Source organism: Lingula anatina, chromosome 3 (genome assembly GCF_051362555.1).
Source record: "Lingula anatina isolate TDL-2025a chromosome 3, LinAna3.0, whole genome shotgun sequence".
In the NCBI taxonomy this organism is placed as follows: Eukaryota; Metazoa; Brachiopoda; class Lingulata; order Lingulida; family Lingulidae; genus Lingula; species Lingula anatina.
In genome coordinates this window covers 25,336,693-25,351,595 of record NC_141769.1, presented here as the reverse complement: position 1 = coordinate 25,351,595, position 14,903 = coordinate 25,336,693, and the positions used below count along the sequence as shown (strand labels likewise).

General features: G+C 37.9%; 2 protein-coding genes across 2 annotated transcripts; both read left to right on the top strand.

The window, feature by feature from the left end:
- The first annotated feature begins 182 nt into the window (after positions 1–182).
- Positions 183–10,060, top strand: LOC147763129 (uncharacterized). Its single transcript, XM_087009143.1, has 6 exons — positions 183–1,245; positions 1,780–1,934; positions 2,323–2,464; positions 2,712–2,867; positions 3,200–4,913; positions 5,154–10,060. The coding sequence occupies exons 1-6, from the start codon at positions 1,072–1,074 to the stop codon at positions 5,297–5,299; spliced, it is 2,487 nt and encodes an 828-aa protein (XP_086865269.1). The 5' UTR covers positions 183–1,071; the 3' UTR covers positions 5,300–10,060.
- A 1,749-nt stretch (positions 10,061–11,809) lies between these two features.
- On the top strand, positions 11,810–14,851 carry LOC106160369 (uncharacterized). The gene is made up of 2 exons (XM_087009157.1): positions 11,810–11,993; positions 12,838–14,851. The coding sequence occupies exons 1-2, from the start codon at positions 11,951–11,953 to the stop codon at positions 14,835–14,837; spliced, it is 2,043 nt and encodes a 680-aa protein (XP_086865283.1). The 5' UTR covers positions 11,810–11,950; the 3' UTR covers positions 14,838–14,851.
- The last annotated feature ends 52 nt before the right edge of the window (positions 14,852–14,903 follow it).

The following is a 14,903-nucleotide window of genomic DNA, read 5'->3' as shown; positions in this document are numbered from 1 at the left end:
CCTATCGAACTAGCTACTGCGCACTAACTCCACAGGGACTCTTGTTGAATGCAATCCGATTTACAACTTAACAAACCTCTTCTGGCGTTGAGTAGAACAGAGAAAAGTTGTGATAAGACGAGTAGGCCTACGTTAGAAACAAGAGGAGACGTGTTGATCTGTTAATATGATTCCAGCGAGAGTCTCCGTGGAGTAAGTGCGCAGTAGCTAGTATGATAGATTCTGATTGAATCGACATTTAATTAGATATGGCATAGAATCTCGATTCCAAGTGTAGGGTGGGTCGAGTTACGACTTAAATATTATTCAAAGCTTCTTTTTAGGAGGAAATTTTGATTTTTTTGTGGTTTGATTTCATCAGTTTTTTAAAAATGCAAAACCTATTTTTAAAGCTTTGTTCTAATATTCTCTATATGCTCCTGTAGTTTTTACAAAGGAAACGGCTTGTTACAATTAAAACTAAAGAGCTGAGAAGAGTGGGGGTAGCTAATTTGTTTTTCCATCATAAGCAGTGTTATCAGTGTTTTTCTGCAAATTTTAACAGAGCTGTGAATGGAATTTGTTGGAGTTATTTCATTCTTAAATTTGAATTCTCCATTTCTAAAAGAAAACTTTGTGTTACTCTCCTGTGAATAGATTTTTTTTCTATAAATTAAGTTGAAAGGTGAAAGGGTAATGGCGTCTTAATTGTTTTTCCAACTTTCGGTTAGCAATGTGAATGCATTTTCATGCGTATTTGAACATAACAACGATAGCAGATATTCCTAGCTAATTCATTTCTGCATTTTAGATGTCCATTTCGTAATTTCCAAAGAAAAAATGACATTACTCTTTTTTGAACAGATTTTTCTTCTGTGAAATGAAGTCCATATTTTACAAAAGCCAGTTCTCAGTTTTACTATCTATTATACTAGAAACATATTGTGACGTCACAGTAATATCCAAGATATGACGTACCGTCAGGAAACGTAAACATTCAGTTGAGGACTGAGATCGACAACGTCAAGACGTGTATTTTCGTATCTCCTCAATATTTTTCAAAATCGGTTATATTGTATTTAAAATTTCCAAATGCCCGTACTGTGTGAGCCTTTTAACACAGCTTGGATAAGAACGCGAGAAAGATTCAGCCATGCAGCGCAATTTATTAGGCAGCGGCTAAGAAGGAGAAGAGTTAATCCAAACTCTCGAGCTCCCTCTCCTATGCCTGCTGCACCACCTCCCAGCCCGACTCCAACAGGAAAGGTTAAGTAGTCTAAGTTTTCTTTTCGTTAAAATCTACATAAATCTCCAAGTTTTACGGCGTGAAATATTTTTTCTTATTTTTTTTTATTAATCTTATGTTAACTTTCAGTTCGATTGCAGCTCAGCCCCCCCCCCCCCAGCTCTACTCTTTAGCACTACTTACTTGTTCCCTTACCTTCAGTCCTAGTTAAACACTGTTCTAAATTATCATTTCTGTGTCAGTAATGCATTTTGTGAAAATCATTTTATAATTACCCTTTTCTTGGTTTTTCATTGTTTCTCATTAAAATATGCATGTGCACATCTCAACACAATCGATAGAATACGAAACCGTGGCTATTCTAAATGACAACGAATCAAAAGTTGTTTAAAGATGGCGGTAATGCAGGGGCGGTTGTTTGATCACTCGTACAGTTTTGTTGTTTTCCCGCATTTTCTCCGTGACAAAAATAATAAGAGGGACGGTTGTAACATAGTTTGTGACGATAGCATCAAAGTGAAGTCATGTTAATGTCTTGATTGCGTATTCCGCAGAAAAAAATTAGCTGGCAACTACCTGGGGAATGGAGTACAAAGCGCAAACTGAAGAAAGCTGATCTCGAAGCTACTGATAAACGGATGAGTCTCGCTGGCCAAGCGTGGACCATTCAAAGCAAGGATGCCAGACCTGCCACCCCAGGCCCTAAGAGGTAAACATGCAGAGATTTAAACACTTGATTGATACCGCTCTTTTGGAACATATTGCATTATCAGGCCCATAGCCAGCAATTTAAAAAGGGGCGTTCTTTTTCTGAAAAAGTGGACCTTTTACAATGAAACCTTCATGTACCTAGATCGAATTTTACCCAAAATGGACCTTTTCTGGACAAAAAGGGTGGTTCTTTTGACCCCCCCCCCCCCCTCGGCTACGGGCCTGGCATTAGTGTCTACAGGGGAAAGTTGTTCCCAACCCTCTCTCTCTCACCCCGATCCTTCTGTTGAAAACCTGGGTCAGCTTTAGTTCTACTATATCCTATTATATATGGTAATCTCAGTGAATTGGGACATATTCTCTCAAATTTATGTTAACATTTCTAGGCTGAGAAGGCCTGAGACTGCTGCTAAAAAACGAACCCAAGATGAGATTGAGAAAGAACATGAAGAAAGACTTAAAAAGAAACAAGAATCTTTGCACCAGATTGCTGAGGAAATTAGGGCAAAAAATAAGAAAGCATCTTTGGTATGTATTGATTTAATTATTATTATTTCTTGACACATCATCTTTGATGACCAGCTACAAAATTCATGGTTGGCAAAGCACAGGAACTTTGTAATATAACTTTATAATCCTGATTTAATGTTTCAGCTGTCTTTTAGTCGATGAGTAAATGGTATTGAATATATATTACCTAGGCCTCAAATTCTGCAAGTATAAATTATAAGTTTCCAAATTCAAGGCACAGCTGTCAAATTTGAATTACTTTCAGGCTTTTAAGGATCGAGCTGCCCAGCAACAAACAGACAAAATCAAGAGTGCTATGGTCACTGTTAATCAAAAGCAAGTACGCTTTGAAGAGCGCCAGCGTCAGCTCTTGGATGAAAAACGTTGCAAGCGTGCTAAAGAAGAAGAGAAAAGACAAAAGGTTAGTTTTCATTATTATGTAAATAAAGCACATGTTAAATAGGTTGTCCAGAACACTTCCAGAACACTTCAGGCTTCAATCTTTGCATAGGATGTTTTGATAATAGAAGACAGCCAATATCAGATGGGAAGCAAAAGGACAATAAAGGATAATGTCATCATTTTCAGTTGGTTATATGTAGTGTACCTGTTTTGGTATGCATGCCTCTGTGTGTGTGCATGCAGGCACTGAATATGTGTGTGAAGGTGAATATGAATTCTTTTTATTTATTCCCTTGAGAGCTGCTTAAATTTGAAATGGTTTGCTTTTTAAATGTTTGCTAATTTTTGTAGGTCTTTGATAGAAAAGCAAAGCTGGTTAGTCGACCAGCTGAAGATGCAGCACAAGTTGCTGAAAGCACATCAGAGGAACTCCTCGGGGCTATTGGAGGTCGATCACCAACCCCACCCCCAACCCCCAGGAGGGTGCTGCCAGCCAGACTCCCCAAATTGGAGCATGCTCCCTCATTGTCTCTAGAGAATGATGGCTCCAGTAAAAACAGCCTCAAGGAGAATCCTTGGGGTTCTGCCTCCTTGCCCAGTGTGGCTGCAACTGAGGTTCTTGGCACTGAAGTCTATAACATCCACAACTATGACCTTGAGGACTATACCGTTGAGGACTATGGCATTGAAGTCTATGGCAATCTGGAACAAACGATGGCTTCAGCTGGCAAAACATCTGTCAGCAAGAAGAAGAAGAAAAACAAGAGCAAAAAGGATGAGAAATTTTTGCCAAGAAAGAAGACCTGCAGCAACCTCGATTGCCCACACCACTATCCAGAGGCAAACCCCACCAGTGTGACCAGTATGCCTGAAGTGGACACCACTGGCATCAGACAGAGACCACCTATCACTGTGACCAGTATGCCTGAAGTGGACACCACTGTCATCAGACAGAGACCACCTGTCGCTGTGACCAGTATGCCTGAAGTGGACACCACTGGCATCAGGCAAAAACCACCTGTCACTGTGACAAGTATGCCTGAAGTAGACACCACTGGCATCAGCAAGAGAACACCAGTCACTGTGACCAGTATGCCTGAAGTGGACACCACTGGCATTAGCCTGAGACCACCTGTCACTATGACCTGTATGCCTGAAGTAGACACCACTGGCATCAGCCAGAGACCACCTGTCACTGTGACCTGTTTGCCTGAAGTTGACACCACTGGCATCAGCCAGAGACCACCTGTCACTGTGACCTGTTTGCCTGAAGTTGACACCACTGGCATCAGCCGGAGACCACCTGTCACTGTGACCAGTATGCCTGAAGTGGACACCACTGGCACAACCAAGAGACCACCTGCCACTGTGACCAGTATGCCTGATGTGGACACCACTGGCATCAGCAAGATACCACATGTCACTGTGACCAGTATGCCTGAAGTGGACACCACTGGCATCATACAGAAACCACCTGTCACTGTGACCACTCTACCTGAAGTGGACACCGCTGGCATTAGCCTGAGACCACCTGTCACTGTGACCAGTATGCCTGAAGTGGATACCACTGGCATTACCCTGAAACCACCTGTCACTGCTCAGGCCAGCACTAAAATAGCCCCAGCTGTCAAAGCTTACTTGATCAAGGTGCGTGAGAGTGAGGTCTGTGTGGACAATGTTGGTCCCAGCAACCTTGATTGCCCACACCACTATTCCAAGGCAAACACCACCAGTGTGACCAGTATGCCTGAAGTGGACACCACTGTCATCAGACAGAGACCACCTGTCACTGTGACCAGTATGCCTGAAGTGGACACCACTGGCATCAGACAGAGACCACCTGTCACTGTGACCAGTATGCCTGAAGTGGACACCACTGGCATCAGACAAAGACCGCCTGTCTCTGCTCAGACCAGCACCAAAACAGCCCCAGCTGTCAAAGCTTACTTGATCAAGGTGCGTGAGAGTGAAGTCCGTGTGGACAATGTTGGTCCAAAGATCATCCAAGTCCAGGAGAGTGAAGTGAAAGTGGATACAACTGCTCCATCAAAAACACCAACTGTCGGTAAGAAAGTTTTTTAAATACAATATTTCATATCTTCTGTTCATCACTGCTGGCATCATATAGTACAATTCGACCCAGCATGTGTAAGTTTTGTTGAGATTGATAAGAATGTTACATGTAGTTCATCATTTCATAGTTCAGTTGGCAATACTTATAAAATTTAATTGTGGTTTGATTATTTCTTAATTTTTTGATGAAGGGGCACCTTTGTATGTTTTTTTTTCAATCTTTTTACCCCAGATAAAGTTAAAGAGGACCTTCATACTAAGTCCATCTCTCGTGCCTCCACCACTGGGAGCACTGGCAGTGCTGTCTGGGAGTTTGAGCCTCCTGAGAACCAACGTGCTGAAAACATGACTCCAATAGATGAAGAATTCTATGGATAAGAAATTATTTAACATCAGTAGATATGTGCAGACAAATATATACAGTTAAACAGCAATTTTTTAATATTTTAGTTTGTCTACTTGGCACTGGTCAGTTTTCTAATAGGCAATAGCATACATACTACAATTAAAGATCAAAATTTAGCAAAATTTCTCAATAGTTACATGTATATATATTTTCTTTTAGTTCATTACACCTCACTAGACATGTTGGGTAAAGAGATATGAAACAATGGGTCATGGTTTTTATTGGAATTCAGCTAAATTATTTGCTTCTTTTTTCACAACTACTTGAAAATATTTTTAAAATGCAAAGGTTGTTGAAGATTTTTTGAAAAGTTTTATTGTTTAAATTCAATTCAAAATTGTATTTATTTGTGGTGTGAGATTTATAGAAATTTCGAAATTTATTTTGAAGTGATTATTCTGAGACCCAGGTAAAGAAATGTCGAGTTGAGGTTCAAGTCTACAATCACACTATTAATCGCACTGTTTTATCTGGTCCAAATATATGTAGATCCAAGTTAAATTATGAGTCCGAGTTATTCATAAATTCTTTTCTGGCCACTAATACAAATCATGTTACTTTTAGTTGTTGTTACATTGCATTATATCTTTTGACATCACAAAATATATTATAACCTGTTTTTTAGACTGTTCATATATTTTGAAAATTATCAAGACCGAGTTGCAAGAAGATGGCCAGATATTTTCACTAGCCTCAGTCACACAGCAGAGCAGGAAGGTTATTTTTCTACTAAGGACTGCATGGATAATTTTCTAAAATTTATTACAAACCTAAATTTGACTCATTTTGATGGCATAATTTTTGATATATAAAATTGAATAATTCTCTATTTAGGCTTTTTGAAGATAATTTAACTATTTGTAATTAATTGCTTCCTCATTCAATATTTTATTTTTTTCATACTTTCCTTTTCTCCACTAACATACCACCACTCCATTAATTTCCCCCACTTTCCCTTTTCTCTCCTAACACACTTCTCAATCAATTACCCTTTCCACATTACCTCTCCCTAACTTCTCCCCTTTCTCCCCTAACACACCACTTCTCCCTCGATTCCCCTAAAACACCACCTCTCCCTAACTTGCCCCTTTTTTCCACTACCACACTTCTCCCTCAACTTCCCCCAAAACACCACCTATTCCCCACTTATTTACTCCACTTACCACTTTTCCCTCAAATTCCCCTAAAACACCACCTTTCTCCTTACTTTCCCTTCTCTCCCCTACCACACCACTTACCCCTCATTTTTCCTTTTTCTCCCCAACCATGCCACATCTCCCTTAATTTCCCTTACACCACCAACTCTCCCCCACTTTCCTTTTTTCCCCTACTACACCACTCCCCCAAAAAATTCCCCCACAACACCACCTCTCCCTAACTCTCCCTTTTTCTCCACTACCACACCACTTCTCTCTCGATTTCCCCAGCAACACCACCTCTCCCCCACTTTCCTTTTTCTCCCCTACTATACCACTTCTCTCTCAATTTCTCCTTTTAACCCCCACGTCACCCTTCTACCTCAATTTTCCTTCTAACACCAAACCTCCCCAACTTTCCCTTTCCTCCCCCTACTATATACCACTTCTCCTTTAAATTCCCTTTCAGCACCACATATCCCCACTTTCTCTCCTACTACATCCCTTCTCCAACATTTTCCCTTTTTTCCCCTACTTCACTACTTTTCCCTCAATTTTCCTTACAGCACCAACTCTTCCTCACTTTTCCTTGCCTCCCCCATTACACCACCTCTATATTTTCCCAAAAACACCACCTCTTCCCACTTTTTACTTTTCTCTCCTAACACACTACTTTTCCCTCAATTTCCTACTACACCACTCTTTCCTTTCTTTCCTCTTTTCTCTCCTACCACACCACTTTTCCCTCAATTTTCCCTTTTCTCTCCTACCACTTTCCCCTCAATTGTCCCTTTTCTTCCCTACTATGCCACTTTTCCCTCAATTTTCCCTTTTCTCCCCTACCACACCACTTTTCCCTCAATTTTCCCTTTTCCCCTACCACACCACTTTTCCCTCAATTTTCTCTTTTCTCCCCTACTATGCCACTTTCCCCTCAATTTTCCCTTTTCTCCCCTACCACACCACTTTTCACTCAATTTTCCCTTTTCTCCCCTACCACACCACTTCTCTCTAACTTTCCCCTATTCATCCCTACCACAACACATCTCCCTCAATCTCCCTTGCCACACTACCTTTCACTAATCTTCCCATTTTCCCACAGTATCAATTTTTTTCTCTACCACACCAAATTTCTCCATTTTATTTTCTCCTGTTTGATTTACTCTCCACTTTTGAATTTATAATTTTGATTCATGTATAAATCTGTGCTATTTTTAATAATTAATTTTTGAGATCTTATGAATACAGGTAACTATAATTTTCTTTTTAAAAACTTAAAAAACACAATTGATAATCTTGTTTGGTGATGACATATATAATTTTCCTGCACTTTAAATTTACATTTTGATAAAGTATCCATACAGTCCTTTTTATGCCAGCTTTCAGTACATTGACTTTTGACTTACATGTACAGGTAGTGTATGTCCTTGTTGAAATCCAATGCAATATTTTTGCCCTTATACCACAGTCCAAAACTAACAGAGATACACCCCAATTGACCTTGAATAGGAAATAATATATGGTACGAATCCAAATGTACTAGTAACCTAGAATTTGACCTTGGCCTACTTTCCATCAAGAAATGCACTTGCAAATTTTTTAGTCCTAATATTTCTTCAGAATTAGGAGAGATACATCCATATAACAATAGTTACTTTTGATGTTGAACAATAAATCATACATTATAATCTTCATATGTTACTGTACTTTGACTTTTGACTTACTACGGTTGAACTTAAATAGGAAATCATATGTTTTAAATTTATTCCATTTTTATCTTAATAAAATTCTTTTTAGCTGCCCACCCACAAGCCAGATTATTTCTAATTTTGGCTGTATACTTATATTAAATTTAAGAATTATTTTATTATTTCTGTTAAAGACCATGCACCCATTGTTTATTTACGCACTAGTCATCTGTTTATTACATATTTTTTTAGCTATCACTTCCCACATTACTCTGCCAGTGCCATTTGCTTTATTTAAATTCCATCCACCTATGTTATTTGTCATTAGCAAATTGAGATGTCTGCACATTTTACATATTTTCTGTCCAATAATATCAGTCTCCACCCCAAAAGCTGTGATGACAAGTTTGATAACTTTGATGGTCAGCTGCGGGGGAGAGACTAGTAGAATTCAGAGTCTGGTTTTGTGATTAGGCACAGTGCTGTATCAGAAATATTGAGTGTATACTACGTATACAATATATATCTACATGTATAGCAATTCATTTTTTGTTGGAAATGTTGAGTGTATACCATGTATACAATATATATCTATAGCAATTCATTTTTGTCGGAAATGTTGAGTGCGTACTATGTATGCACGATATATGTATAGCAATTCACTTTTGTCGGAAATGTTGAGTGTGTACTATGTATACAATATATATGTATAGCAATTCATTTTTGTTGGAAATGTTGAGTGTGTACTATGTATGCACGATATATGTATAGCAATTCACTTTTGTCGGAAATGTTGAGTGTGTACTATGTATACAATATATATGTATAGCAATTCACTTTTGTCGGAAATGTTGAGTGTATACTATGTATACATGATATATGTATAGCAATTCATTTTTGTCGGAAATGTTGAATGTGTACTATGTATGCACGACATATGTATAGCAATTCATTTTTGTCGGAAATGTTAAGTGTATACTATGTATACAATATATATCTATAGCAATTCATTTTTGTTGGAAATGTTTAATGTATACTATGTAAGCATGATATATCTGTAGCAATTCATTTTTGTTGGAAATGTTTAATGTATACTATGTATGCATGATATATCTGTAGCAAATTCATTTTTGTCAGGAATTTTGAGTGTATACTATGTATACAAGACATGTATAGAATTTTTTTTTTAAAACTTTACCTAAATAACTCACATTGACAGTATCAAAGGAACTTTATTTCTCAATAATTTTTATTCTCATTTTGGTTTTGTAATAGTTTGAATATATATACATTTACTGGTGTTTTAGCCTTGTTTAGATATTTGTATGAATGTCAGTCATTAATAAAAGGTCTATTATTTGAAATACGATGTGCATCAAATTTTGAGTCAAAAACTAATTCAGCTGTTCACCTTTACTTATGTTAATTACCATTACATTTAATTGTGGCTTACAGTAAATTTACTTACTCTAAGAAATAAGATTGCTACACTTACAACATAAATAACACAACTTTGTTATTGTTGCTCATGAAGCAGTTTTACATCTGTTTACTCAAACATTAACATTGCATGAAATGTTCTGTATAGAATGTGTTTACTTTTAAGAAACTGCTGTTTGGAATGTGCCAAAATATATTAAGTATTCTCAACACTAGCACCATTTTCTAAAAGTTATAACTATTTTAAATTGTTCATATAAGGAGTCACTTGTTATAGAAATCATTCGTCATTATTTACATGAAGTTACTGTATATATGAAGCACCAAACGATATCATATATGTTAATGAACATTTGTCATTTTTCACTTTCCTTTTCATAATATATCAGTCTTCTGTTTAAATTTATTCTCAGGAAGCAAGTACTTTCACTCAGGAAGCAAGTTCTTTCATATAAAATTTATGTCTGATAATGTGCCAATATTATTGTATAGTTTTTGCTAATAAATATAATATGTTTTTGAACATAAAAGGTTATGCTGTTTAACAAGTTAAAATCATCATACCTGTTTTTGTTAGTCAGCTGTAACTCGTATATACCATATAGATTGCTAGGTCCAAAATGATTATTCTAATAGAAACAATTCATATACAATTATCAAATATTTTCTTTTTTTGCCTCAAATAAAAATTGTTATTTACTCTAAATCACGAGAATTACCTTTTCTACTGTCTTCTCTCCACATCATTCATGAAAAATGTATGATTAAAAGAATTAATTGTGAAATTTTGTTTTGTAGTTGTTAATAAGAAAGTCGAGAAAACGAACTAGTAACCAGTAGTAACCTCTACTGACATAACACAATACATCAGTTTCGATACCTTTTCTAACAAAAATTCTACTTCATTTTCACATTGAACACAATGAACAAAAGTATACAGAAAACATTTGTCGTTCTCTTGCTACAACTTTATTTATTCGAGCTGTAAAGCCCCCTTCCACTAAAATTACGTAAAATGAATTAGCTTTTATATAAAACACTGGAAAACGCTAAAAGGAAGGGGAGGGGGTGGGAGGCTCCTTTATACAGCCGTCCATACCCGACCTTGCAGAATACTTTGTGTAGGAGCTACATCAGGCATTGACATCAATGAATTTACTAATTAATTAAAATATTCTTTCTGCATCGATAAGCTGAAGCAAAAACTGACAGTAATATGACATTCTATATATGCCAAGGAACTATTTAAATCTGAAAATTAGTGTTCAGAAATTTATGCAAAGCACTTATTTGTATTCTCAAGGCGGAAAGCGACTTTTCGTGTCTCATTCGTACCTATTTTGTGTATTTTAGGTACTTTTAGGCAAATCTTTAGTAAGTTATTAGGATTACAAGTAGGAAAAAGAAAATACAATATTTCGTTTAAATTATATTAGTCCTTATAAGTATAATAAATATGTTTTATAACACAAAAGTTAGTTTTTACTGAAGATATTCAGATATTCCGGTTGTGAAATAATTCATCTGTCAAAGTTTTTAAAGTCACGAGACACAAAAAGCAGAAAAAATATCCGAAGATCCGTAAGAAAATCTAACAGCCAATTGCAAGCAGGAAAAATTTTATGTGAGTAAAAGAAACAAACGACTACGCGTTAGCCGCGAATGTTTTTTGGACGCGAATTTCGATATCCCCCTTTTTATTATTGTTATTTATTTATTTATTTATTTATTTATTTATTTATTATTTTTTTTTTTTTGGGGGGGGGGGGGGGGATCGGAGTAGCGATATGAGGGTGGCTATTTGGGCCAAGATGTTTGAAGACAATGCCGATCGCCAATCGGCAAAAACATTTGGCCGGAAAATGTAACGCCACACTGACGCTCTAGCCTTTTTTAGTTTTATAAATTTGAAATGTTCCTTCTCGGTCCGTCCTTTTTATGAGTAGGCCCAATCATCCATACAGTCCATACAGTAGGGTGTCTGTTTAAAGTACCGCTTCTCTTTGTGTAGTTATTATATATATTTTGAAATAGAAACACACAGGAAGCAATTCCTTTATTTTCATGCACTGTTGTCTTGTGTCAAAATTAAATATTTCAATAATCCCGGACATCTTTTGTTTACGGGATACCCCTACTCCGGAAACGGACGCCTGGATACGGACGCATAATCTAAAACATATGGGGAGAACCCCGGATTAAATTTCTTGTGTGCATAAAAATAGAATCCTCCAACCACTCACTCAGTATACAGCTGTTAAGATGGCGTCGAAACGATTCCACGGTGTCTTTCAGTTATCATGAGCTATAGTCTTCCCAAAAGCCTGGTGGATAGAGGCTTATTTTTCAACAGACAGAAATGCGTGGGTCCATCATGATTCGGAAAATAAGATGTTACATTGGTGAGTGGCCTGTTTGTGACCCTCTCTGGTAGAGTTATTCTATATGAGAAACGTTACTCAGAAATTACCAGTTTGTCGATTAGGGTGAGCCCGAATGACCGAATTTTAGCCTATCTAGCGCTCCAATTTACTTTTATATGTATATTCCTTTCCGTGCTGGCTCACTCAGTAGAAAAGAACATAATTTTCAGGAGTGCTGGAAACAGTAAACTAAGGTCTCATAGGAGACCTAAGCGTTGCACAGAAATTGCTGCAAGAACAGGCAGGGTCTATATATAGCTCACGTGGCCAAGAAAGCCTTGAGTAAGCGAGAGGCAAAAACTCGAACAGATAAAAAACCTAGCCATCCTTTTCAGCTATATTCCTGGACTGTAGCACAGTGTTAAGATGGAATTTGCTATTATAAATTAGAGTTGCCAAAGTGTAATATTTCCAAATCTAGGAATATAAAAAAATTGACGTAGAACCACGTAATAAGCTTACTAGATAGGGGTTCATTGTAAGCTAAGATCTAATAAACGGTATATTAGATCTTAGATTGTAAGCAAGTAAGACACCCGATCTGGCTGTAGGCCCTGTAATCATTTTTCTTATCCCCTTTTAATGCTATGAAATTCTATGTCAATCCCAGTTTCTGCACTCTAAATTTAGAGGGCAGTAAAAACTCACCTTTGAAAGGGATATTTACTTAATTTGAGATCAGTTGTCTGTGAAAATAACGTTTGCCATGACACTAATATGGATAATTATTGCGATTATATTTTCCATCTTGGAAAGACGCAATGCGTGTACCCATGATGACTACATTTTGTCAGATACTTATCTCGTTCCCGTTATGTTTCAGATCTTACACAGACGAACTTAATGTCACTACTCTACAGGAGATGGAAGCCCGCCTTGGTAACGCTGTCAGTGACGCTCCTGCTGCTTCAACTCCTACTCTATTCAAAGAGGTATCACGTCAGGCGCGCCTCTACGCGCGTGTTTTCTCTCAGAAAGACGCCCATGCAAAGTGAAGCATATTTGGTCGATACGAGTGGTTGTAAAATACCGAATTTAGACCCGTTTGACAAGTCTATTCAGATGCTGGTGCATGAAGGACATAAATTGCATTGCACCGGCCGTTTTGCGCCTTTAACGTATAAAGAAGGCAATAGGATCAAAGTGAATAAGACGGTGGTGGGCAGGCTGCAGCTAACAGACGCCGCCGAACTCGAATGTCAGTATCAAGCCATAGTAAGAGTAACCCCTGAAGATAAACATGGATACTCGTTCAGCTCAACGGTGGTTATTTTCAAAGACGAAATCGAAGTGTTTGAGGAGTTTGTTCGAGTAATGTGTTTTCGGGGTCGTAGGTCGATTTACATCAACTTTTATGCATTCGTGCAAGCGGAGTCCACAAACACCGAACGACTGTCGTACAAGAAATTTAAGAATCATTTGAAACTTCATAAGATAAAAGAAACTCTCAATGTTATCATGATTGGAGCAGATTCTGTGTCCAGACTAAATCATATCCGACAACTGCCAAAAACAAGGAAATATCTTTTGGAAAAGTTGAATGCTGTTGAACTGTTAGGCTATAACAAGGTAGCTGACAACACGATGGTAAATTTGATCCCTATGTTCACGGGGAAATTCACAGAAGAGCTCCCTTGGAACGAAACGCTTCGGAACGAATCTTTTGATAAATACCCATTTGCCTGGAAAAATTATTCATCGGCGGGGTACAGGACGCTCTACGCAGAAGATGCTCCCGAAATTGCGATATTTAACTATCACAAACTGGGTTTCCACGAGCCACCAGCTGACGCTTACCTCCGGCCGCTTAGTTTGGCAATGGAAGCTGAACCGATGCTTTGGAACAAAATCCATCATTGCGCGGGGGATCGTTTAGAGACAAATATTGTCCTTAATTACGTATCTGATTTTGTTAATCTTCACAAAAGCAAGCCATTTTTTGCGTTCTCTTTTATAACGCGTCTCACGCACGAGGACATTAACGAAGCAAGAGCGGCAGACGATCCACATCTGGAGTTCTTTCAGGGTTTGCACGAGGACGGGACCTTAAATAACACTGTGCTTATCTATTTCAGTGACCATGGGGTGAGATTTGGACGTATAAGATCTCGGTTCGTAGGAAAACTGGAAGAGCGTCTTCCATTTCTATTTATCGTTTACCCGCCATGGCTTTACAAGAAATATCCACAAATGGTAAAGAACTTGCGCACAAATTCCCAAAGACTGACAACACCGTTTGATATCTATGAGACACTCATGGATCTGCTATACTTTTCTGACGATATTTCACATAAATCTAGGAGTTGGGGATTGATTAAAGATCGCGGTGTGAGCCTTTTCCGAGAAATCCCTGAAAACCGAACTTGTGAGAGTGCCGAGATTTTGCCACACTGGTGCACGTGTCAAAAGCAAGTTCTGGTGAGCGTTTCAGATAACAAAGTTGTTCGCGCGGCTGATACTATTGTGCGACACATCAATCATCTGCTGGGTGACAGTTTGAAATCCTGTCATAAATTGTCTCTATTAAAAATACACGATGCCTACAAGTCGGACGCAAATGACAAATTCTTGCACTTTCAGGAAAGCATAAACGATGTAATTGATCGTCGGGTTATCTTTACTGACAGGACTGAGAGCGTCGCGCACTATCTTGTTACTCTTGAAACCAAGCCAGGCAATGGCCTGTTTGAGGTCACTGTCAGACACCATGAGCTCAGTGACAGTTACGCGGTGATAGGGGACATAAGCAGAATTAACCGCTTTGGTGATCAGTCTGCTTGCATTGACATTCCTTTGCTGAAAAAGCTATGTTATTGTAAATAAATAGATATCATTATTTTTATTTTTTATTCATTTTTACTGATGGAAAGCATATTTGTCGTCTGCTGT